Source organism: Rhinoraja longicauda, chromosome 1 (genome assembly GCF_053455715.1).
Source record: "Rhinoraja longicauda isolate Sanriku21f chromosome 1, sRhiLon1.1, whole genome shotgun sequence".
Classification (NCBI taxonomy): Eukaryota; Metazoa; Chordata; class Chondrichthyes; order Rajiformes; family Arhynchobatidae; genus Rhinoraja; species Rhinoraja longicauda.
In genome coordinates this window covers 21,821,175-21,847,304 of record NC_135953.1, presented here as the reverse complement: position 1 = coordinate 21,847,304, position 26,130 = coordinate 21,821,175, and the positions used below count along the sequence as shown (strand labels likewise).

Sequence of the window (26,130 nt, the reverse complement as noted above, 5' to 3'; positions counted from 1 at the left end):
AGCCCATCGACAAATCTAGTAAGATGTCTTTGGGAAGAAAAGTCAGCACTGCTGGAAGTTCAAGTGTCATTGAGTCTTAGAGTCATAGAGTGATACAGTGTGGAAACAAGCCCTTCGGCCCAACTTGCCCACACTAGCCAACATGATCCGACTACACTAGTCCCACCTCCCTGCATTTGGTCCATATCCCTCCAAACCTGTCCTATCCATGTGAACAGTCACTGGCACAGTTTATGGACTACAAGTGGAGTTAGGATAGCAGAGATGGTGATAGGGGAAAGCAAAGAAAGATAATGAGAAGGAAATCACTTGTGTTCCCAGCTGGAGCACTTCACTTCCTCCTGAAGGATCTTACCAAACGTGTAACTGTTGGCCTATTCTGGCTAACCAGCTACTGCTCGTGCAGTTACACAAATGGTTTTGGCACCATATGGGCTTCTTCATGGGCTCAATGAAAATAATGCCACAGTGTCAGCTGAGTCAAGAGATAGACTTTTTATTTTAATTAGGCTTCTGTTGGACTATATATTTTATAAGGCCAGCGAAGATAAAATGTTGAAGATAGCAAGGGCTTACTGAAGGGTCCCGACCCGAAACATCATCCATCCTTTTTCTCAAGAGATGCTGCCTGACCATCTGAGTTACTCCAGCACTTTGTGTCTATCTTCTACCCGCTAAACCAGCATCTGCAGTTCCTTTCTACATGAAGATAAAATGTTGCTGAGTGCCGGTAAGTTGATTTGCCGGCAAGAAGAAATTAAAATCACCCCCAACATGTCCGAAAAAGGAGACACCTCATCTCGTGTTCAACAAATAAAGTGATATCCTCATCTGCTGCCAAATAAGCAGTGTTGCAGGACTTAACTAGTCCAGTGGTGCTGTGGTAGAAAATAGGCAATGTGATGTAACAAAGACAATCCAGTTAATGATATCCCTCACACGCTTCTATAACTTGGCATAGAATTTGTTCAAATTGACATACTGTTCAGCTTTCCAAGTATAATATTTAATCTGTGTTAACATGCAATTTACTGAGTGCAGCCCAGTCATTGTTTACTCCATGTACAGAGGTGGTTGGAGATCTCAGGTATTGCTTAGACATTCCCCCATCTGTAAGGTGATGCCAGTACCATAAATAATGGAGAGAGCTAAAGCCTGATGATAGGGTTGGTGCTTCTGGTCTCTTTTTACACTCTGCTTTCTCTTCTGATCACATGACCCCTTTCAGAGTAGTATTTTTTCATGAGAGCTGTGCAGCTATGCGGGAGAGAACAGAAAGCGACTTGTTGTATGAATGTGACAAGGAGGATAAAGGGTAGGAAAGAAAATCAAAAATGACACCAACATGAAAGACAAGAAGAAAAAATCAAAGGAGCATTTAGACGATGATTTGGAGGAAGAAGACGTAGTGGACAAGAGGAAGAAAAAGAAATCTTCATCAAGAGAAGAGTCAAATAAAAGGTCCAAGTCAAAAGGTTCAGTTGAAGATGATGATGATGATGATGATGCAGAAAAACATAGGAAGCAGAAGAAAAAAGGGAAAAAATCCAAGAAGGGCTCTGATGATGATAGTGGTGGTGAAAAAAAAGAAAAGAAAAAAGATAAAGGGAAAGGAGAGAAGACAAAAGGCAAAAAGTCCAAGAAAGCATATAACTATCAAGAAATCTATGAACAAGAACTATTGAACTACCGCACAGAGGCATCAGATGATGGAGAGGATCCATACCACAGGAAGAAAGGTCACTATAACACCAATCTCTTATTAGCTCTGTTTATTTATCTCAATGTCTTCTATCTCCAAATTTGCTCAAGATACCGTGTGCGATTTTCTATAGGATATTACCCCGCTTTTTAATTAAACTAATTTTGGGAGGAAAGGGAAATATATACAATCATACCCCAAGTCTGAAAGATCCTGTATATGAATGAAGTGTTCGATCGAAAACATTCCTGTGACCTCCACTTTCATGTACGCACATTCGTTCTCAGATATCTGGCAGCTGCAATTTTTTAAAAGTGTAGACCTCTCTTATTTCCATGTCATTTGAATCACATCGACTGTCTTTTTAAGCCACTTCAGACTTCAAGCCACACTTCAGATCCTCATATGAAATGGAGGACTAAATACGCTATTTTATGTACATCAAAAGATCAAATAAGCATAGTCAGGAGGAAAGAGTGGTGCAGACTTAGTTGCACATAATTTTCATGTCCTCGTGCATTTTCAGAAATGTTCAAGTGCTACAATAAATTCTGATACTCTGTTTTCTGTGGGTAGTAAGTCTAAAATATTGCTTTCCATAAGGTATGGCATGTAATTAATACACTTGCTGTCGATAATACATTGCTCTCTGTCAGTGTGGATTCCATTTCACAGGTCTTCACCAATTATAGATTCTAATGTTTTTCTCTGAACATAGATGTAATGCAGCAATTTATGTATAGAAATGCTCTGTGACTATAGATTCCAATACAGAGAATATAATTTCTGATCTAGTGTACCTTGTATGGATCATATCGTACTCATTATGAACAATAAATTCATTTTGTGTACCTAATGAAATTTAATTCCAAAGCACAAGCATAGATCCCATGAGTAAGAATCCTAATATAGCATCCTTTATGAGCATAGTTTTGTTTCTCAATTGCTGATTCTTGTAGTGCTTTGTGAGTGTAGTCTTATTAATATTGCTCATGTATCAATTCTAATGTAACTTTCTGTACAGTTGCAGATTCTAGTATTGCTTATCACGGTTATTTATTCGCATACAGTTTCACAGATCTCAACAGTATTTTATCGGAGTGTAGATTCTAGACTAATGTTCTGCATGGATACAGATGGCAGTCCATTAGCCGTGGGGAGGGGGCAGAGGGGCTGGTGGAGTGTGGTCTGTAGAGGGAGCAGTAGAATGCAATCAAGAACTACCACGGAGCACATTGTCTAAAATGTGGATTTTTTGGTCATTTTTGAAGGGTGAGGATTTGAGAGGCAGGCCCGAAAAACATTGGAGATTCAGATTTAGAGGCAGGCCCGAAAAACATTGGAGATTCAGATTTAGAGGCAGAAAGAGCATTTGGAAGGATTTCAGTGGCGGTGAGGGTGAGAGAAATGATTAAGGGATTATGTTACATAGGCAGAAACAAGCAGACTTAGTGATGGATTGAATATGTGTTCAAAGCTCAAGTCTGCGTTGAACGCAGCATCAGGTTTTCACGGCCTGCTTCAGTCTGAATGAGGGGCCAGGTAATCAGTGCCAATGAATTGTCTGAAGTGGGCACGGGAAACTACAGCATTTACATCTTAATATGAACCTGAGGGAATTGTGAGGCAGAGATCAGACATGATTGAATGGCGGAGTAGACTCGATGGGTCGAATGGCCTAATTCTACTCCTATAACTTGTGAACTTGTGATTAATAGTAATCACTGAAGATAGACACAAAATGCTGGAGTAACTCAGCGGGACAAGCAGCATCTCTGGAGAGCAGGAATGGGTGACGTTTCAGGTCGAGACCCTTTTTCGGATGCTGCCTGTCCCACTGAATTACTCCAGCATTTTGTGTCTATCTTCAATGTAAACCAGCATCTGCAGTTCCTTCCTAATGTTGCGTGATTAGTCTTGCGCAAGCTCTAATGATCTGGAGATACAAGTTCAAAGTGATGCGCCTGCCAAAGAGGCACTCCAATGCCTCTTCATCCTCAGGAGACAGGAAATTCAGCATGTCTCCAATGACTCTTACAAATTTCTACAGTTACACCATAGAAAGCTTACTGTTGGGTTGCATTGCGCCTTGGTTTGGGAACAGCTCTGCCCAAGACCGCAAGAAATTCCAGAGAGTTGTACGTATAGCCCATCACACAGTCCAGACTTCCCACCATTGATTCCATCTACACTTGGAAATGCAGCCAACATAATTAAAGACTTGTCCCACCCTGGTCATTCTTTATTCTCCCTTCACCCATCCGGCAGAAGGTAGAGAAGCTTGAAAGTGAACACAATAGACAATAGACAATAGGTGCAGGAGGAGGCCATTCGGCCCTTCGAGCCAGCACCGCCATTCAATGTGATCATGGCTGATCATTCTCAATCAGTACCCCGTTCCTGCCTTCTCTCCATACCCCCTGACTCCGCTATCCTTAAGACTCAGGAACAGCTTCTTCCCCTCTTTTATCAGGCTCCTGAGCGGTCCTTCCATAAGTTAGGGTAGTGTCCGATTCACCTCTTCCCCATTGATGACATTGGACTTAGTCGATAGAGCTGATGTCCTACAATGCTGAGAACTATAGTCTGCACTCTATATCTTCCCCATTTCTCTATCTATTGTACTTGATTTTGACTTGATTGTATTCATGTATGGTATATTTCATCTGTTTGGATGGCATGTAAAACAAATCTTTTCACTGTCTGAAGAAGGGTCTCGACCCGAAACGTCACCCATTCCTTCTCTCCCGAGATGCTGCCTGACCTGCTGAGTTACTCCAGCATTTTGTGAATAAATCTTTTCACTGTACTTTGGCACACGTGCCAACAATAGACGTAGACCTAAATTCGACGACAGCACCTGGGAAATTCAATTTGATTACTTTAACAATTCCACAAAAGGAGAGCACAAATTAGTAATAATGACCCTGAAAAGATTGACTATTGCAAATTCAAAACCCAAAAACGACATTGTAAATTTGAGATAAAGGCAAAAAATGCTGAAAATATCCATCATCTGTGGAGGGAGAAACATAGTTAAAGGTTCAGGTCGATAACCTTACATCTGGACTGGCATATCAGAACTTTTGCCAAAAGTTACATGGATAGGACAAGTTTACATGGATAGACCAGGTTTACATGGATAGGACAGGTTTACAGGGATAGACCAGGTTTACACGGATAGGACAGGTTTACATGGATAGACCAAGTTTACACGGACAGGCCAGGTTTACAGGGATAGGACAGGTTTACACGGATAGGCCAGATTTACACGGATAGGCCAGGTTTTTCAGGGATAGGACAGGTTTGGAGGGATATGGGCCAAACGTGGGCAGGTGGGACTAGTGTATCTGGGACATGTTGGCCGATGTGGGCAAGTTGGGCCAAAGGGCCTATTGCCACGCTGTATCACTATATGACTCTAAAACTCATTTCATACACATGTTTTTTGAAGAAGTGACTCCACCACCTGTAACGCACCTAGTCTGTTTGTATATGCAGAGCCACCGAAATGTGATTCTTCTAAAGCCAGTCATTGAAGGCAGCCCACTGCCTTCTCAAAGGAAATTAGGGGTTAGATGCTGCCTGGGCTGCTGAGTTACTCCAGCATTTTGTGTCCATCTTCGATTTAAGCCAGCATTTGCAGTACCTTCCTACACATTTCATCAGGATGTTACCTGAGCTTGTGGGCTTAAGTTGTAGGGTGAGGTTGGATAGGTTGTGGCTCTTATTTTTTTTTGAGCGTAGGTGGCCTGAGTTGTACAAGAACATGATGGACATGGATAAAGTGGGTGCTTCCAGTCATTTTCCCAGGGTAGAACATTCTAAAATTAGAGGGCATAGGTTTAAGGTATTGGGGGAGATATTCTCGAGAGATCGCAGGGGCAGCTTTTTCACTCATATGATTGACTATATCTGGAATGGGCTGCCAGAGGAATCTGGAGAAATGGGTGCAATTATTACATCTAAAATATTCGGACAGATATATGGATAGGATGGGTTTAGAGGGCCACAGCCAAATGGAGGCAGATGGAACCAGCCCAATGTGCCAAATTGGTCTGCATGGGCATGGTAGACCAGAGAGCCTGTTTCTGTGCAGCACAGTTCTATGACTCTATGATAACATGTGCTGACAGATGAGATTAGTTTATCTTGGTATAGTGTTTGGCACAGGCATTGTGGGCAAAGGGCCTTGCTGCATTGTACTGTTGTATGTTCTATGTTCATATCAAATCTGGGTGGCATACTGGTGCCACAAGGGATTCCTCTGGGTGCTTTCATTTCCTGCCACAGCCCAAAGATGTGTAGGTGGGTAGGTTATTGAGATTTGACGGGGAATTGACACTTGATTGAAGATGAATGGCAGAATCTGGAGAAAGTCGCTGGGAATGTGGGGAGAATAAAATGGAACTAAGTTGGATTAGATTAAATGAGGAATTAGACTAAATCAGTCTGAAGAAGGGTGCCAACCTGAAACGTTGCCTATCCATGTTCTCCAGGGATACTACTTGACCTGCTGAATTACTCCAGCATTTGATGTCTTTCCTGAGACTAAATGGGTTTGTGATAGTGGGAAAAGATCAGATGGGTTGAATGACTATATGACTAGCAATGGGTAGACCTTCTCAGTAAAGTATTTGGTCGAGCCCCTGATTCCCCCCCCTCCCCCTCCCCCCACACCCATTAGGAAATTGCCTTACAACGCCAATGGTCCACGCCATTGAAAGTCACGATTTTGACCATCCGAACTATTCTTAATAGGTGGAGGAAAGGAATATAAAACAAAAGGGATAGGATAGGAGATCTGAGGAGTAGGTTATACAGGCATTTGGATGGACAAGGGCTGATTAGGGATAGTCAGCATGGTTTTGTACGTGGGAGGTCGTGTCTCACAAATCTAATTGATTTTTTGACGACGTGACCAAAAAGTTCAATGAGGGCAGATCTGTAGATGTTGTGTACATGGATTTCAGTAAGTCATTCATCAAGGTTCCGCATTGTAGGCTGCTCTGATCGCATGGGATCCAAGGAGAGATAACATGGATAGGACAGGTTTGGAGGTTTGGAGGGATATGGACCAAATGCAGGCAGGTAGGACTAGTGTAGCTGGGACATGTTGGCCAGTGTGGGCAAGTTGGGCCGAAGGGCCTGTTTTCACACTGTGTCACTCTATGACCTTATGACTCCAAAAACCACCCAGCTGACAATTTGGATGCTTGTCGTCATTTAATTATCTCCAAGCAGCACTAGTAATGAGAGTCTAATAACAACAGGAGTCTAAAATAGTGTCATTTAATTAAAAGAAAAGAGCATTGTGTTCCACTCATCGCATCTCAAAGCGCTTCACGGTGAAGTGTAGTATTTAGTGGTCGGAATGTTCTTTGCACGGTGTCCCTGAAGAGGATTTGAATTTCACATTGTCGCCAAATGATGTGAAGGCTTGTCAGGCAGCCAGTAATTTGCCTATACAAGAAATTGTATGTTGCCAGGTCTGGTTTAGAGATGGGGAAACGTCTGTGCCTTCTGTTTTTGAGTTATATAAGATGGATTTGAAGTTAATCTCGGGGCAGGGTGCAACATTATCAGAGCTCCCCAGTGACATTCCACCAGCTGACTGTCAATATATGTTCAGCCTTTTCAAAGTTGAGTTCGAGTTTGGTTTATTGTGATGTGTATCATTGATGAATACCATTGCAAAGTAATCATTTAGTATTTCACCTCCACCCTGTAACCCCCACGCATAAATTCCCTCTTTTATCTTTGAGTGGCCCTACCCTCTCCTTTCATGATTTTAATATGTGTATAAAATGCTTGGGGATTCTCTTTAATCGGAATAGAGTTGAGTTCAGTTTAATGTCATGTGTACCGAGCTACAGTGAAAAGCTTCCAACTTTAGATAGTTCCTCTGTCCCTCCCTTCCCCTCCTCCTTCCCAGATCTCCCTCTATCTTCCCGTCTCCACCTATATCCTTCCTTTGTCCCGCCCCCCTGACATCAGTCTGAAGAAGGGTCTCGACCCGAAACGTCACCCATTCCTTCTCTCCCGAGATGCTGCCTGACCTGCTGAGTTACTCCAGCATTTTGTGAATAAATACAGTGAAAAGCTTTTGTTGTATGCTAATCAGTCAGCAGAAAGGCAATACATAACTACAAACGAGTCATCCACAGCGTATAGGTGAATAACGTGAATAATGTTTAGTGCATGATAATGTCCAGTAAAGTCTGATCAAAGATAATCTGAGGGTCTCCAATGAGGTAGATAGTAGTTCAGGCCTGCCCTCTAGTTGTGGATAGGATAGTTCAGTACCCTGATAGCAGCTGGGAAGAATCTGGAGCTGCGCATTTTCACACTTCTATACCTTTGCCTGATGCCCAAAAATGCCAAAAAGTTTCCCTGGAGAAACACTCGATCCTGGAGGAGATGGCTTACCTTTAGAAGTTTGCCTTCTCTGAAATCCTTTCAGGATATTTTCAGGTCTACAAAATTATGAGAGGAATAGATTGGGTAGATACACAGAGTCTGCTGCCCAGAGTAGTGGAAACGAGAACCAGAGGGCATAGGTTTAAGGTGACGGGGGAAAGATTTAATAGGAACCTGAGGGGTAACATTTTTACACAAATAGTAGTGGGTGTATGGAAGGAGCTGCCAGAGGAGGTCGTTGAGACAGGTACTATCTCAACATTTAGAGAGGTACATGGATAGGACAGGTTTAGAGGGATATGGGCCAAATGAAGGCAGATGGGACTAGTGTAGATGGGACATGTTGGTCGGTGTGTGGGCAAGTTGGGCTGAAGGGCCTGTTTACACACTGTATGGCTCTATGACTCCATGACTCGTATTGAACTTACATACCTGACCGAGTGAGAGCTCTCAACTTTATGTCTCATTGTCCGCACGGTTGAGATGGATTTCTCTATCGCAACGACATGTTTCCCCCACCCCCATCAAACCCACCTCACCACAGTAACCCAGTTGCTGTGAGTTGGAGGCCAGTCCCTGTACTTAGCTTCAGACTGATGGAAATCCTGCCCTGCCACATGTCCAATTTTAGATGCAGCACCTTTCTGACACTTCCTTAATTGTTCCAATGTTCCTGTTGCCCTTCACTCTGCAGTTTACGAAGTAGTGACCGTGACTGGCGATGTCCGAGGCGCTGGAACCGATGCCAATGTTTTTGTGACTCTCTTTGGCGAGTTTGGGATTACACCAAAAGTGCACTTGACCAGCAAGTAAGTGAACTGCATTTACAGAGTTCAGGGCTGTGAAAGGGTCTTCCTGGTTTGCTCAAGGCAGTAACTTAGCTTTCCCCAGTGAGGCAAATGGGAGGATATCATCAGAGTTACTCAGGGCTAAATCTTGTTAGTGAGTGAACAAAAACTTACTCCTTCTTTATAACAGCCATTTTCTTTGCCATTGGTAACATGTTCTTCTTGCAAAACTTGAGGGGAAAATTTGAAAGAATTCAGCCGGTTGATAGCTTAAATAGAGATAAACTGTATCCATTAGTGGTCTGTTCACGAACAAGGGAATATGGATTTAAAGTGGTGGATAAATGACAAGGAAGGGTGTGGGGATGTAAGGTTTATCTTTTAAATGCAAACAATGGTTTTGATCCATCATTGAATGTAAGTGTGGGGGAAACACAGAGTTATAAAGGTCTACAGGGAAAGAGCGGGGAAAATTGACTGATGAGATCTACGGACTGAATGTTCTCCTGCAGTGCTGTAATGATTCTATAATTTTATAACGAAATAAACCCCATGCTTTGTTTCCTTTAGTATATTGGATGTGGTATATCATGGTAAAATATATTTTGGATTGCAAATGAAAAGAATACTCTTATGATATAACAATGATATCAGATGACATTTTATTACTTGAAGAAAGTCATTTTCTTTCATCTTCATTTATATTGCAAACTCTTTATTTTTCTTGTAGTACTCATAATATTTTAAAGGCTTATTGACCCACGGAAACAGTTGTATGGGTTGCTTCAGGTTGGCAGGGTGACTAAAACCCTCCATCAACAAGGATTAACAAACTCATCAGGAAGGCTGGCTCCATCCTGGGGGCGGTGTTGGATTCATGGGAGGTGGTCTTGGAGGGGAGGATGCTCCTCAAACTGCGGAGCATCTTGGACAATACAGCTCACCCCCCTCCATGACACACTGGTCAACCTGAGGAGCACCTTCAGCAACAGACTGGTTCCACCAAGATGCAGTACAGAACGTCACAGGAGATCCTTCTTTCCTGTGGCTGTCAAACTGTACAACTCCTCCCCCTTCTGTGTGGGGTAGACTGACTTCCCCCCCCCTCCCTCCCCTATCTTTGCACACCCCCAATCCTTTCCACTCATCACATTAAATTTCATGTTTCACGTATCTTGTGTTTTATGACTGTTGGCAGATCAATTCCCCTCCTGGGATAAATAAAGTTCTATCGTATCGTATCAAAAGAATGCCAGTTATCAGGATGGGTAGTTCCCACAGGCAGCAGTTAAACAACCATTAAACTCTGACTTTACTGAAACCCAGTGGAGGAAAATTCAAGCCTACAAATAAAGCTCCCTTTATTTTAACTTTCCAGTTTCTTCTACAATATTTCAGCCAGAAAATGTGACATAACCAAGGCAAAGGAAAGCTGCTGGATATGTTGAAAAGGGATCCAGATAGTTTGAAATTTTATCACATCAAGGGTGCATAAATAGTGTATATTTTGTGTTGTTACTAGAATATAATGTATAGGGTAAAACTTATACTTTGTATATAGGAAAGTGACTATTTAATATATACAGTGATTATGGAATATACAATGTATTTTGATGACTTATTTGACCATGATCTTAACACTTCTATTTATCCATTTCTACAGCACAGAGAAGAGGTATCCACACATTTTAGGTTAACAAATAAAAGGAGAGAGATACTGAGTTTGACTGCTTGAATGTGCTTGTGTTGGCTTGAAGAAAATACATGAAATTCTAGACCTGTTTTGCTATGTTTTGCCTTTTGAGGTGAAATGCGAAACGATTTCTTGCTGCAGAACTCAACTTACTCCATCTATCAACTCACGCATGAACACGTGCACGTAATAGAGTCATAGAGTCATATAGCAATACAACACGGAAACAGGCCCTTCAGCACAACTTGTTCATGCCAACAAAGCTGCCCCATCTGCACTGGTCCCACCTGCTTGCATTTGGCCCACATCCCTCTAAACCTTTCCTATCCACAAACCTGTTCAAATGTTTTTTAAACGTAGTTATAATATCTGCTTCAAGTACCCACTCTAGCTGTTCGTTCCATACACCCACCACTCTGTGTGAAAAACTTGCCCCTCAGATTCCTATTAAATCTTTCCCCTCTCACCTTAAACCTATGTCCTCAAGTTATTGATTCTTCAACTCTGGGTAAAAGCCTCTGTGCATCTATTCTTTCTATTCCCCCCATGATCTTATTCACCTCTATAAGATCTCCCCTCATCCTCCTGCATTCCAAAGAATGAAGTCCTCGATTGCCCAACCACCTCATAAATCTTCTCTACCCTCCTCTCAGCTTAACATCTTTGCAGGGTGACAAAAACCGAACACAGTACTCCAAATGTAGCTTCACCAACGCTTTGTACAACTGTAACATAACATACCAACCTCTATACTCAATACCCTGTTGTATCTTTTGATAATTTTCCCCATTATCCACAACCGGGGAGAGAATCCAGAAATCGGAAGTGCAAAGGGTCTTGGGAGTGCTGGTGCAGAATTTCCAAAAAGATAATCTGCAAGTCGAATCAGTAGTAAAGAAAGCAAAATCAATGCTAGCATTTATTTCAATAGGGCTTGTATACAAAAACAGGGATGTAATTCTGAAGCTCTATAAGGCGCTGGTAAGGCCGCATTTGGAATATTGTGAGCAATTATGGGCACCGTATCTGAGGAAGGATCTGCTGGCTCTGGAGAGGGTCCAGAGGAGGTTTACGAGAATTATCTCAGGAATGAGTAGGTTAACACATGATGAGCCATTGTCGGCAATGGACCTGTACTCGCTGGAGTTTAGAGGAATGGGGGAACATCTCATTGAAACATATGGAATAGTGAAAGGCTTGGATAGAGTGGATGTGGAGAGGATGTTTCCACTAGTGGGAGAGTCTCGAACTAGAGGTCATAGCCTCAGAATTAAAGGACGTTCTTTTAGGAAGGAGATGATATATTTATTTAGTCAGAGGGTGGTGAATCTGTGGAATCCTTTGTCACAGGAGGTTGTGGAGGCCAAGTCAATGGATATTTTTAAGGCAGAGATAGATAGATTCTTGATTGGAACAGCTGCCAGAGGTTATGGGGAGAAGGCAGGAGAATGGGGTGAGGAGGGAGAGATAGATCAGCCATGATAGTAATGGCGGAGTAGACTTGATGGGCCGAATGGCCTAATTCTACTCCTATCACTTATGACCTTATGATCTTCTGACAACTCTACAACTTTCCTGTCATATGCAAACTTTCTTGAATCTCATGCCGACTACAGCTCCCACCCCCATTATGGCACACACCTGCCAACATCGACGTTATCTCCAAAAGGACAAATAAGTGCTGGAGTCACTCAGCTGGTCAGGCAGCATCTCTGGGGAACTTGAATAGGTGACGTTTTGGGCCAGGATACTTCTTCAGTCTGAAGAAGAGTCTCAACGCGAAAATTCACCCATCCCTGTTCTCCAGAGATGCTGCCTGAGCCACTGAGTTCCTCCAGCACTTTGTGTCCTTTTGCATAAACCAGCATCTGGTTCTACATTTTGATTTTACCCCCACTGGCTCCAAGTGGCATTCTTGTTAACATCAATTAAATGATGAAGGGATTCAATCCATTAAACACCAAAGTTTCTGAAAGGTCTTCCCTTCTATTCTGTATCCACATGAACCCCAACATTTACTGAACTGAAACCAGCTCTCTCTATAACAACTTCACACCCTATCTACTTCTGCCTCCTTCAGCATATAACCAGTTTGATCCTTTTTTTGGAAATTATTCCGTCCTCATAATATTTGAACACTCAACCTATGTGAACTGACCAGATGAATGTCCTGCTGCCAGGCCTCAGCCAAGGTACTCGAGGCACCAACCAGTGTAAAACAAGGAGACATCTAATTGACTTTACATAGATTTGCCTCTTTGCAGTAAACTTGTTAAAAGCTGCACCTCAGAATTATATTGCTGCGTGGAACAATGCACTCTGAACCTATTGCCACCGGCTGAAATTTTCCACACTTTATCTATTTGGTTTCCTCCACTTGGTCTATGTTTCTCTCCTCAACAAGTACCCTTCACAAGTGATCAACCTTCACCTCAGAGTCTCAACAGTAAAAGTCATAAGATGTTCGGATCTGCCGCTATACACAGCATAATTATCTTGTCATCCCTGTTTCCAGCAAGGTTAACTTGATCAGAACCATCCTTTAGCACTGGATATTATGTTTAAGTTCGACAAACCATAGCAAAAAGGATAGAATATCATGTATCTTCATCTGTAACAGGATCGCGCAGTAATGTTGGCTATTTGAGCTATAAGAAAACACATGAGATTCCAGACCTTCTTATCATGAGCTGTTAAAGAATCAGTGGCTTCTTTGTTTAATGTGATGCCATTCTATTATGAACCATCTGTTCTTTATAATTGAATTCTATGTACTACATTCTGACAATTTCATTACAGCCAGGAGGTTGGTAATTAGATCCCTAGATACTGAGGTAATATACAGATGCATAGCAAAGAATTCTTTCCACGCAGGTGCACTGAGGCATTTTAGATTTACCAACAGGAATAAGAAAGTCCCGTTGATCGAATAACTAGAGCAGCTACACATTTTGTTTAACCTGTGCAAACTGTCATTCAGGGCCACGTGCATTTATTTTACTGTCTATTGCAAAGGCATTGTTGAAAAGGAAATTATTCCTTCCCTTGAGTCTCTGCCTCTGGTCTCCATGGGCATTCGTACTTCTGGAACCTCTGCAAATGCAAGGATGGATGGATGCACCAGGGAACTGCTTTAGTTTAGTTTAGTTTAGAGATACAGCGTGGAAACAGGCCCTTCGGCCCAACGAGTCAGTGCCGACTGGCGATCCACGCACACTTGCACTATTCGACATACGCTAAGGACAGTTTACAATTATACCAAGCCAAATAACCTACAAACCTGTACGTCTTTGGAGTGTGGGCGGAAACAGGAGATACCAGATAAAACTCATGCAGGTCACGGGGAGAACATACAAACTCTGTACAGACAGCATCCATAGTCAGGATCAAACCCAGGTCTTTGGCGCTGTATGGCAGCGATTTAACCCACAAATCGTGGAATGGTTCAATTTACTCCCTAATGGGCTGACACACTTTCAAACATTTCTACAACATGGAAACAGGCCCTTCAACCCACCGAGTCTATGAAGGCTATCAAACACCCACCTACATTCACACAACATGATACCCACTCTTACTCCTCCAAACAGCATATCCAACCACGTAAAGCCATGATAAGAGGATAGAAAATGACGTATGGAATATTCTAGAGATAGAAAATTCTCCTCTCTTTTCTCCGAATGTTCCAGGTTTTGCTTTTGAGAAAATGCATGATGTTTTAGACGGATTTGTCAGGATTTGGTTGGTGTTTGGACGAAGAAGCTGAGGTTGGAAGCCCAGTGCGATATCTGGCAGCCACCATATCTGATAAAAACGATGAAACATCATGAATCTTCTGTGGTTCTTACAGTCATTGCCAGTGCCTATTTTTTTTTTTCTCTCAGCCACTTGGAGGAAAAAGAATACATGCAATTTTACATCGATTGATCATGCATATCTTCTGAGCAACCCTATAAGCGAATCAGGAGATGTAGACCATGATAAATGGGATAAAATGACATGTATTTTTCTTTTTTTAAGTGTTCAAATGATCAATAAATAACAGTTTGAAAACAAAACCCACATTTGGGGCATAATCCAGGCAGGTAAGTGTTCCTGGCAAAATCTCCTACCAGGTTTGCATGTAGTAAAGATCATAAGCTTGAAAAATAATATATCAATTATCCTCACAGCTGCTTAGAATTGCAAAGATAAAAGTCAAATGACAACCAATATTAATAATAAATTATAATTGTATGCAAAAACAGGCTTGAAATATAACCTAGCTGAATAGTTTTAGACGAGTTAAAGATTTAGATATTAATCAAGTAAAGAAAGATAATTATTTCTATCCCTTTGAATGTTGTTTGTTGAATTATGATTGATTAGCTTGAGGAATCTAATGTTAATTTTTTTACAATAGTATTCATTGCCTCAAGATTCTATCAGAGGGACGAAATAGAGAGAGGAAATAGTGAAATAGAGACTAATTGTGAAATGCCTGGATAGAGTGAACGTGGAGAGGATGTTTCCACTTGTGGGAGAATCTAGGACAAGAGGCCACAGCCTCAGAATAAAAGGACCTACCTTTAGAAAGAAGTTGAAGAGGAATTTCTTTAGTCAGAGGGTGGTGAATCTGTGGAATTCATCGCCACAGAGGGCTGTGGAGCTCATCAATTGATATTTTTAAGGCAGAGATTTACAGATTCATAATTAGTAAAGGTGTCAAGGGTTATGGGGAGAAAGTAGGAGAATGGGGTTGAGAGAGAGAGATAGAACAGCCATGATTGAATGGCAGAGTAGACTTTATGGGCCAAATGGCCTAATTCTGCAAATAGGACCTATGAACTTATGAAATGGCCTTGCTTTAGCTGACCCAAGAGTGCTTGTCACTGGTATTTCATGATAACTTCTTTACAAACTCATCATGGGAAATGACAACCAATTCACCCCTCTGGTCAATTCAACCAGGTTGTTCCATTGAAGTAAAATGAAGGTAAAACGTTGAAGAGACATGGGCTTTCATTTGGTGGAGCTATTGGCGCAAACATTAGTCACCTACAGTCACAGTTACAGTACTAAACCATACACGTCTTGCCTTTGGGAATGCTGACAAACACTAAAAATATTTGGATTGCCCTTTTTACCAAACAAAAGCAGACACGGGAAAGGGAAAAAAACAATAGAACCCAAAGGCAAAATCTTGCCTTCTGCAGCTTGATTTGCTCGTGGCAAAAGTCTTCAAAAAACTAATTTTGCCATTTTGTAAAATAGAGGAAAGAAGAAAGGGGAACTGCCAACTGTTCTCGGGCAAATACGGGCCATTAAATTCCTTACCTTCTTACCTTTGGTGAAGTCTGAAGAAGGGTCTCGACCCGAAACGTCACCCATTCCTTCTCTTCTGAGATGCTGCCTGACCTGCTGAGTTACTCCAGTATTTTGTGAATAAATACCTTCGATTTGTACCAGCATCTGCAGTTATTTTCTTATACTACCTTTGGTGAAAATCATCGATGTCCTAATGTTTCTGTCCAATTGCAATTCCCCAGCTTACTTTTATAAAATTAATCTCAAAAGCAGAATTAACCAGGAGGCAGAAGCCTGCCAAGTGAAGTGAAACCAAGGAAAAGTTGTTAATCTAGGGCATAACAGAAGGGAATTATTGTGAAAATGTCCTGCAGTCTGAAATTATTGTTGCTGCTTCCAGCAGCTGAATACTTTGCTAGACGTTGCTTTGTTATAAACTTTACCACAATAACTAGTCGTTAAATACGTGTTAAAAGAGTAGATCAAGGTCTTTAATGTGAGCGTATTAATCATGCACTCACTAATATCGCCAGTGGACATATATTGTTTTAACCCTAACAGATTTCATTCGCTTCATTTTATTGGGAATATTAAATTTGAAGAATGGAATTTTCTGAAAGTAACAATGCATGATAGGAAATTGTATTCATTTTTGCATAGGATTTTTGGAGTGAATTTCAAAAGATTGCCTTAGTAACTTGCTTTTATAAGCTGGGTTTAATGAATGCATCATTCTTGGGGGTAACAGGAAATACAGCCAAGGATTGCATTCACTTTGGTAAAGAATGCATGATTTCTCAGGTTTACACCCTGGTTACAAAACCAAGTATCAGATTTCTGTTGCATTAATTGAATTTGCCTTTTCACCTGATCTGTGCATTGCAGAAGTAGAACGGCCTTTGAAAAGAACAAAACTGATGTTTTTCGGGTCAAAACGAACAATGTCGGCCCACTGAAGAAAGTAAGGTATTAACATGTCCCTACGCTACTTTGATTTATTTTTCATGTCAAATTACAAATGACATTTAAATAGGTGCTTTGAAGACAGAGAAGAATTACAGAGGATCTTGATCAGCTGGGGATGGGTGCTAAAGAATGGTTAATGGACTTTAATTCAAATAAGCGTGAGGTGTCTGGTGAGGCCCCACTTAGCGTTTTGATCGCCCTCTATAGGAAGGATGCCATTAAGCTGCAACGGGTGCAGAGAAGATTTACAAGGATATTGCCAGGACTTTAGCGCCTGACCTACAGGGAGAGATTGGGCAGGCTAGGACCTTATTCCTTGAAGCACAGGAGGCCGGTGGATGATCTTACAGAGATGTATAAAATCATGAGGAGAAGAGATCGGGTGAATACACAGGGTTTTTTTTCCCCAGGGTAGGGAAATCAAGAACTAGAGATCAAAGTTTAAGATGAGGGAGGAACAAGTTAATAGGAACCTGAGGGGCAAGTTTTTCACTCGGAGGATGGTAGGTATCGGGAACAAGCTGACAGAGGAAGCAGCTGAGACATGTTCAGGAACAACATTTGAAAGACATTTGGACAGGTTGTTGGATAGAAAGGTTTTCAAGGCAAATGAGCCAAACACAGGCAAATTGGACTAGCATAGATAGAGCATCTTGGTTAGTATGGACTTATTGGGCCGTGGCCTGTTTCCATACTGAATGACGTTATGACTCTAAATGATTGGGGGAATTAAATGTAAATTGTCCCTAGTGTGTGTAGGATAGTGTTAATATGCGGGGATTGCTGGTCGGTGCGGACTCAGTGGGCCGCAGGGCCTGTTTCTGCGCTGCATCTCTAAAGTAAACTAAACATCTCACTATGGAGAGAAAGGACAATTTATTTTACAGGCAAGAAGTACCTTACAGTTTTTGCAACGTTTCTTCAGGGTCTCGACCCGAAACGTCACCCATTCCTTCTCTCCTGAGATGCTGCCTGACCCGCTGAGTTACTCCAGCATTTTGTGCCTACCGTCAATAGAATTATTTGATAATTATATAAATACTGCTTAAGAGAGCAAAATCCATCTCCCACTCACTTTGTCATTGGATCGCTTACAATGTGTGTGAAGACACCATCTTGTGCAAATGATGACAACTTTGACGATGCAGCATTCCCTGAGTATTACTCTCAGATGTCAGCTGCAATTAATTGTCCAAGTGACCAGATTAATGTTTGAATCATTTCTTGCTATTGAGGGCGTGCAGCGTAGGTTTACTAGGTTAATTCCCGGAATGGCGGGACTATCATATGTTGAAAGACTGGAGCGACTAGGCTTGTATACACTGGAATTTAGAAGGATGAGAGGAGATCTTATCGAAACGTATAAGATTATTAAGGGGTTGGACACGTTAGAGGCAGGAAACATGTTCCCAATGTTGGGGGAGTCCAGAACCAGGGGCCACAGTTTAAGAATAAGGGGTAGGCCATTTAGAACTGAGATGAGGAAAAACTTTTTCAGTCAGAGTGTTGTGAATCTGTGGAATTCTCTGCTTCAGAAGGCAGTGGAGGCCAATTCTCTGAATGCATTCAAGAGAGAGCTGGATAGAGCTCTTAAGGATAGCGGAGTCAGGGGGTATGGGGAGAAGGCAGGAATGGGGTACTGATTGAGAATGATCAGCCATGATCACATTGAATGGCGGAGCTGGCTCGAAGGGCCGAATGGCCTCCTCCTGCACCTATTGTCTATTGTCTATTGTCTATTGTCCTGGGCTGCAGCTACAGTATATGGCTTGATAATAAAATCTATACCACTAGGGAAATATTGCATATAATTCCAAGTGCTGATCAGTATCTGGGGATATGTTTTTGAGGAATATTTAGATAGACGTTGACAAGGTCAGAATTAATTGAGGTATCAGAAGGTGAAAAACACATAGAGGAATGGACCCAAGCTGGAAACAATTAGTTCTATTTGCAGTGAGAAATACCACCCACAAAAGTGTATCTGCCTTGATGATGCCATTTTGTTCCAGTTGTCTCTCACTCAGAGGCTTGCGTGGTTTGTTCTCCCTTTCTCCGCACAACAGGATCGAACACGACAATACGGGAATGAGTGCCAGCTGGTTTTTGGATCGGCTTGTGATCACAGACATGAACCGCCCTCACCTCCGCTACTACTTCCCCTGTAACCAATGGCTCAGCAAAGAAGAGGCAGATGGACTATTTGTGCGTGATCTACTAGGGAGTATGAACCCAATGGATGTACCTAAATGTAAGCCACATTGGTATTGATTCATTGTGTGCTGAAAGACAGTGAAAAATATGTTTGCATGCTGTCCGTTCAAATCATACCGTACATAGGTGCAATCAATCTTTACACAAGCACACCACGTAATGTGAAGTGAAAATTACCCGAATATGGTGTTACAGCATTATGGTATTATATTTACAGAGAGGCATTGGTCTGCAATCTGAGAGTCACAGAGTGATACAGTGTAGAAACAGGCCCTTCGGCCCAACTTGCCCACACCAGCCAACATGTCCCAGCTACACTAGTCCCACCTGCCCATGTTTGGTCCATATCCCTCCAAACCTTTCCTATCCATGTACCTGTCTAACTGTTTCTTAAATGTTGGGATAGCCCCAGCCTCAACTACCTCCTCTGGCAGCTTGTTCCCTACACCCACCACCCTTTGTGTGAAAAAGTTACTCCTCAGATTCCTATTAAATCTTTTCCCCTTCACATTAAACCTATGTCCTCTGGTCCTTGATTCACCTACTCCGGGCAAGAGACTCTGTGGATCTACCCGATCTATTCCTCTCATGACTTTATACACTTTGACATTACAAATTCATTGCTTGTAAAAATGATTCATTATCCACTGAAATTTCTAAGAGTGTTTGCGGACAAGGGATTACATTTGAATCCCACAGAAAAGAGACAGGGGAAAACAACGCAAAATAGAGGAAATAAAGAGAAGGGAAGGAGGAAAGGAGGGCGTGCAGCGTAGGTTCACTAGATTAATTCCCGGAATGGCGGGACTGTCGTATGTTGAAAGGCTGGAGCGATTGGGCTTGTATACACTGGAATTTAGAAGGATGAGGGGGGATCTTATTGAAACATATAAGATAATTAGGGGATTGGACACATTAGAGGCAGATAACATGTTCCCAATGTTGGGGGAGTCCAGAACAAGGGGCCACAGTTTGAGAATAAGGGGTAGGCCATTTAGAACGGAGATGAGGAAGAACTTTTTCAGTCAGAGGGTGGTGAAGGTGTGGAATTCTCTGCCTCAGAAGGCAGTGGAGGCCAGTTCGTTGGATGCTTTCAAGAGAGAGCTGGATAGAGCTCTTAAGGATAGCGGAGTGAGGGGGTATGGGGAGAAGGCAGGAACGGGGTACTGATTGATAGTGATCAGCCATGATCGCATTGAATGGCGGTGCTGGCTCGAAGGGCTGAATGGCCTACTCCTGCACCTATTGTCTATTGTCTATTGTAAATACACTGATATAATTTGGACATTGTAGGGTGTGTAATGTAAAAGAGCATCAAATGTTAACACCTTTTCTCTCTTCTTCCTCAGTAAACAAATACATAGTGAGTGTCTTTACGGGTGATGTCAAAGGCAGTGGCACTGATGCTGATGTCTTTATTAACATTTTTGGTGAAAATGGAGATACAGGTAATTGTTTCTTTATTTTCCAACCAATTTGCCTCACTTGTAACAGTGAAGAAGGATTGAAGAATCAAAAAAACTGCTGGGGTTGGAAATCTGGGTTATTATTTCAGGTCAATGCCCGTTCATATTTTATCATTTAGTTTTATCATTTATTTTCTTATTTCCTTATGTCATAGAGGTTGGGCATTTGGCCTATGAAGTCTCCGCTGGCTCCCAAAAAAATCCACTTAATCCCTTTTCCCTACCTATTTCGCTGCAATCTATTCCCATCTCACATCCCCAACAACTTCCCCTGATTCTCCTGCCATATCCCAACATCACCAGAATATCTTCAACCTGAATCTTAAACTCATAGAAACAAGGAACAGCACATTCTGGTTAATACACCAAAGGACCAAAGTGCTGGAGTAACTGAGTAGGTCAGGCAGCATCTCTGCACCTGTTTATTGTACCTTGGTACACATGACAATAAACGAAACCAGACTAAACTAGAGATGTTCTCCAGAGATGCTACATGGGCTGCTGAGTTACTCCAGCACTTTGTGTCTTTTTCTGTATCTTTCTGAATCTTTTTTCTGAATCATTAACTCTTTCAGTTAAAATTTCAGGTTGAAACTTGAAACTGTGGAGAGAACAGACACTGCCTGTTCAGTGGAATATTTTAAGCATTTTCTGTATATATTAATGGGAAGTAGGAGGACAGGTGGCTACTGACCCCGCCATCCACATCAGTCTAACATAAAGATTACACACATGCTTAACTTTTTAATGATAAAAGCAATGAAAGAATATTCATTTTCCTGTGATCCCACCAATTTGATACTGAAAATGTAATTTCCCTTTGGACCCCGCTGAGCAAATGTAAATCACACTGTTGATCCTCATAGTGTTTAAACTAACTACAGGATTGGTTTATTATTGTCACGTGTACCAAAATACAGTGAAAAACATTGTTTTGCGTCCTAACAAGGCAAATCATACTGTCGGTAGACATAAAATGCTGGAGTAACTCAACGGGTCGGGCAGTATATCGGGAGAGAAGGAATGGGTGACGTATCGGGTCGAGACCCTTCAAGGGTCTGACCTGCTGAGTTACTCCAGCATTTTGTGTCGACCTTCGATTTAAACCAGCATCTGCAGTTCTTTCCCACAAATCATACTGTATGTGAGTTCAACCAAACCATTCACGAATGCAACAGGTAGTGTAAAAGAAAACCCAAGACCTGCATTGAGGTAGGTTGGGAGATCAGGGATACATCCTTAGCTTATAAGAGATCCATTCAAGACACTGATAACAGCTGGCAGGAAGTTGTTCTTGAATCTGGTGATACGTGCTTTCAAGCTTTTATATCTTTTTCTCAATGGGAGAGGGGAGAGGAGAGAATGATCCTGATTTCAAGTGACCTCTCGTAATTTTGTTCGGATTAAAGGAGGTGCCGGACCACCTGTTGCCAGAAAATGGGTGGTGGACCTGTATCTCTGTTTAAGAGCATCAGGTGATTAAAATGCTCATTATGATGGTCAAAGTATCCATGATGGGAAAATAGTGATCCTCCCTAACTGGTCTCTGGAATCTGTGACTAGAGGTGTGTCTGAGAAAAAAAGGATTTTTAAAACCAATTTGTGCAACTTGTATGAAGATAAAGAACAAATGAGCTGGAGCTGGCTGTAATGATCTGGGTTGCTGGGAGTGGCCATTTGCTTGATTCCTGTGGATAAGAACTCAAGAAAACAGTAGCACGAGTAGGCCATTTCGCCCTTCAAGCCTGCCCCATCTTTCAATATGATGATGTCTGATCTATGTAGAAACAAGGAACTGCAGATGCTGGTTTACACAAATGGATACAAATTGCTGGAATAACTCAGCAGGTCAGACAGCATCTCTGGAGAACATGGATGGTTCGTTGGAGAACAAGAGGGGGGACCTCATTGAAACACATTGAATAGTGGAAGGCTTGGATAGAGTGAATGTAGAGAGGATGTTTCCACTTGTGGGAGAGTCTAGGACTAGAGGTCATAGCCTCAGAATTAAAGGACATTCCTTTAGGAAGGAGATGAGAAGAATTTCTTTAGTCAGAGAGTGATAAATCTGTGGAATTCCTTGTCACAGAAGGCTGTGGAGGCCGTCAATGGATATTTTTAAAGCAGATTTAGATAAATTCTTGATTAGTATGGGTGTCAGGGGTTTCTGGGGAGAGGGCAGGAGAATGGAGGGGGAGATAGATCAGCCATGAGTCATAGAGTCATAGAGTGATACAGTGTGGAAACAGGCCCTTTGGCCCAACTCGCCCACACCGGCCAACAATGTCCAAGCTACACTAGCCCCACTTGCCTGCGCTTAGTCCATATACTGCCAAATCTGTCCTATCCATGTACCTATCTAATTGTTTCTTAAATGATGGGATAGTCCCAGCCTCAACTACCTCCTCTGACAGCTTGTTCCAAACACCCACCACCCTTTGTGTGCAAAAGTTACCCCTCCGATTCCTATTAAATCTTTTCCCCTTCACCTTAAATTATGTCCTCTGGTCATTGATTCCCCCACTCGGGTCAAAAGACTCTGTGCAACTACCCGATCTATTCCTCTCATGATTTTGTATACCTCTCTCTATAAGATCTCCCCTCATCCTCCTGCGCTCCATGGAATAGAGACCCAGCCTACTCAACCTCTCCCTATAGCTCACACCATGGTGGAGTAGACTTGATGGGCCGAATGGCCTAATTCTGCTCCTATCACTTATGACCCTATGACTTTATGGTTAACATTTTGGGTCAAGTCCCTTCTACAGATAGTCTGATCCATACTGGCCTCCTCTTCTGTACCTTTTCCCCATTACCTCACTTCCTTGACCTTTCAAATATTAATCTATGTCCACATTAAGTATATCAGTTTCAGTTTAGTTTATTGTCATGTGTACCAATAGACAATAGACAATAAACAATAGGTGCAGGAGTAGGCCATTCGGTCCTTCGAGCCAGCACCATCATTCAATGTGATCATGGCTGATCATTCACAATCAGTACCCCGTTCCTGCCTTCTCCCCATACCCCCTGACTCCACTATCTTTAAGAGCTCTATCTATCTCTCTCTTGAAAGCATCCAGAGAATTGGCCTCCACTGCCTTCTGAGGCAGAGAATTCCACAGATTTACAACTCTCTGACTGAAGTACAGTGGAAAACATTTGTTGCGTGTTATCCCGTCAGTGGAAAGACAATACATGATTACAATCGAGGTGTTTACAGTGTATAGATACATGATAAGGGAATGGCGTTTAGTGCAAGGTAAAGCCAGCAAAGTACTATCAAGGATATTCCGAGGGTCACCAATGAGGTAGGCAGTAGTTGTATATCAGTCACTGAAAGGAAGCATGCAGGTACAGCAGGCAGTGAAGAAAGCCAATGGATGTTGGGCTTCATAACAAGAGGAGTTGAGTATAGGAGCAAAGAGGTCCTTCTGCAGTTGTACAGGGCCCTGGTGAGACCGCACCTGGAGTACTGTGTGCAGTTTTGGTCTCCAAATTTGAGGAAGGATATTCTTGCTATTGAGGGCGTGCAGCGTAGGTTTACTAGGTTAATTCCCGGAATGGTGGGACTGTCATATGTTGAAAGACTGGAGCGACTAGGCTTGTATACACTGGAATTTAGAAGGATGAGAGGGGATCGTATCGAAACGTATAAGATTATTAAGGGATTGGACACGTTAGAGGCAGGTAACATGTTCCCAATGTTGGGGGAGTCCAGAACCAGGGGCCACCGTTTAAGAATAAAGGGTAGGGCATTTAGAACGGAGATGAGGAAAAACTTTTTCAGTCAGAGAGTTGTGAATCTGTGGAATTCTATGCCTCAGAAGGCAGTGGAGGCCAATTCCCTGAATGCATTCAAGAGAGAGCTAGATAGAGCTCTTAAGGATAGCGGTCAGGGGGTATGGGGAGAAGGCAGGAACGGGGTACTGATTGAGAATGATCAGCCATGATCTCATTGAATGGCGGTGCTGGCTCGAAGGGCCGAATGGCCTACCCCAGCACCTATTGTCTATTGTATATTGTCTATTGTATATGTTATGATCGGGCCTGCACCACCCTTGGATGTAGAGAATTCCAGAAAGTAACTACTCTCTGAAGAAGAAGATTAGAGGAGAAAATACTTGGCAAGCGATGCTGCTTCACAAGTTTGGTATTGCTGTGCTGGTGTCTGTCTGATGGCAGGATTGGTGACAGCAGCTCATTGTAAACCAGTAAAGAAAAGAAGCTGAAATGCAGCGGTGTGCTGTGTGAGGGGCAGCAACATCCCCAGGTATCAGTGAAGCATTGAAAACCCTTAGGGGGCACAGGAGGGTAGATGCAACGATTGAATGGCGGAGTAGACGATGGGCCAAATGGCCTGATTCTGCTCCAAGAACGTATGAGCTTATGTTGTGATGTAGTCACTTAGAGGATGAGTTATAAAAGGGGAGCCACAAGAGACTGCAGATGCTGGAATCTTGAATGAAAAAACAAACTACAGGGGCTGCCTGACCTGTTGAGTTCCACCAACAATTAGTTTTTTACTCGTATAAGAGAGCTTAATTGCAAATCAGGGGTCCAGTCATTTAAAACAGAGGTGCATAGATATGTACTATTACAGGGGACAGGGGTCTCAAAGAGTTGTGAAAGCTACCAGTGGGATATTTACAAAGGAGGTAAGGTGGATGGGTAAACATTGGCAAGTTAAGAGCATTGAGGAGGGGCGGACGCCAGGGATAAATCGGCCATGAATATACTGGGGAGGGCTTGAGGGGCCGACTCCTGGTCCTATGTTCTTGTGTTCCTACGATGCACATATTTAAATGGAGCACATTATATGGTTTTAGAGGGGACTAATAAAGTCCCCTCCAAAAACAGTCAGATACAAATGCCAGCATCCACCTTGGGCGGCACGGTGGCGCAGCGGTAGAGTTGCTGCCTTACAGCGAATGCAGCGCCGGAGGCTCAGGTTCGATCCTGACTACAGGCGCCGTCTGTACGGAGTTTGTACGTTCTCCCCGTGACCTGCGTGGGTTTTCTCCGAGATCTTCGGTTTCCTCCCACACTCCAAAGATGTACGGGTATGTAGGTTAATTGACTGGGTAAATGTTTTTTAAAAATTGTCGCTAGTGTGTGTAGGATAGTGTTAATGTGCGGGGATCGCTGGGCGGCGCGGACTCGGTGGGCCGAAGGGCCTGTTTACGCGCTGTATCTCTAAATCTAAATCTAAAAAATGTCAGAAATGTAGATGAATACAACAAACTGTGACAAAGTCGATTATAGGTGCACCAGGGTTTGCATTAGTAAATCTTTCATTTTAAGTTTGGTTTTCTTTAGGGGAGAGACGACTCGACAATGACAAAGACAACTTTGAACGAGGAAATGAAGACAAATTCACAATCGATTCACCGAACCTAGGACGTTTGAAAAAAATTACAATTGGCCACAATGGCAAAGGTTCATCAGCTGGGTGGTTCCTGGACAAGGTACCTCAAGTTCCATGCAGAGTCAAAGGACCAAAACACACAAAAATGGTTTCATTTATTTTCTCTTTCTTGCTGTGACGTTTGACCTATACATTGTCGTTAGTATGGCCAATCACTCCAATGGATA

At 42.4% G+C, this 26,130-nt stretch overlaps 1 protein-coding gene across 1 annotated transcript in view; it reads left to right on the top strand.

The window, feature by feature from the left end:
- Window positions 1-26,130, top strand: part of loxhd1a (lipoxygenase homology PLAT domains 1a) — a 157,538-nt gene that overhangs the window by 42,567 nt on the left and 88,841 nt on the right. The window contains 5 exon segments of the mRNA XM_078409311.1: window positions 8,817-8,931; window positions 16,775-16,855; window positions 18,922-19,106; window positions 20,419-20,517; window positions 25,855-26,003. Coding sequence (XP_078265437.1) covers window positions 8,817-8,931; window positions 16,775-16,855; window positions 18,922-19,106; window positions 20,419-20,517; window positions 25,855-26,003 — 629 coding nt within the window.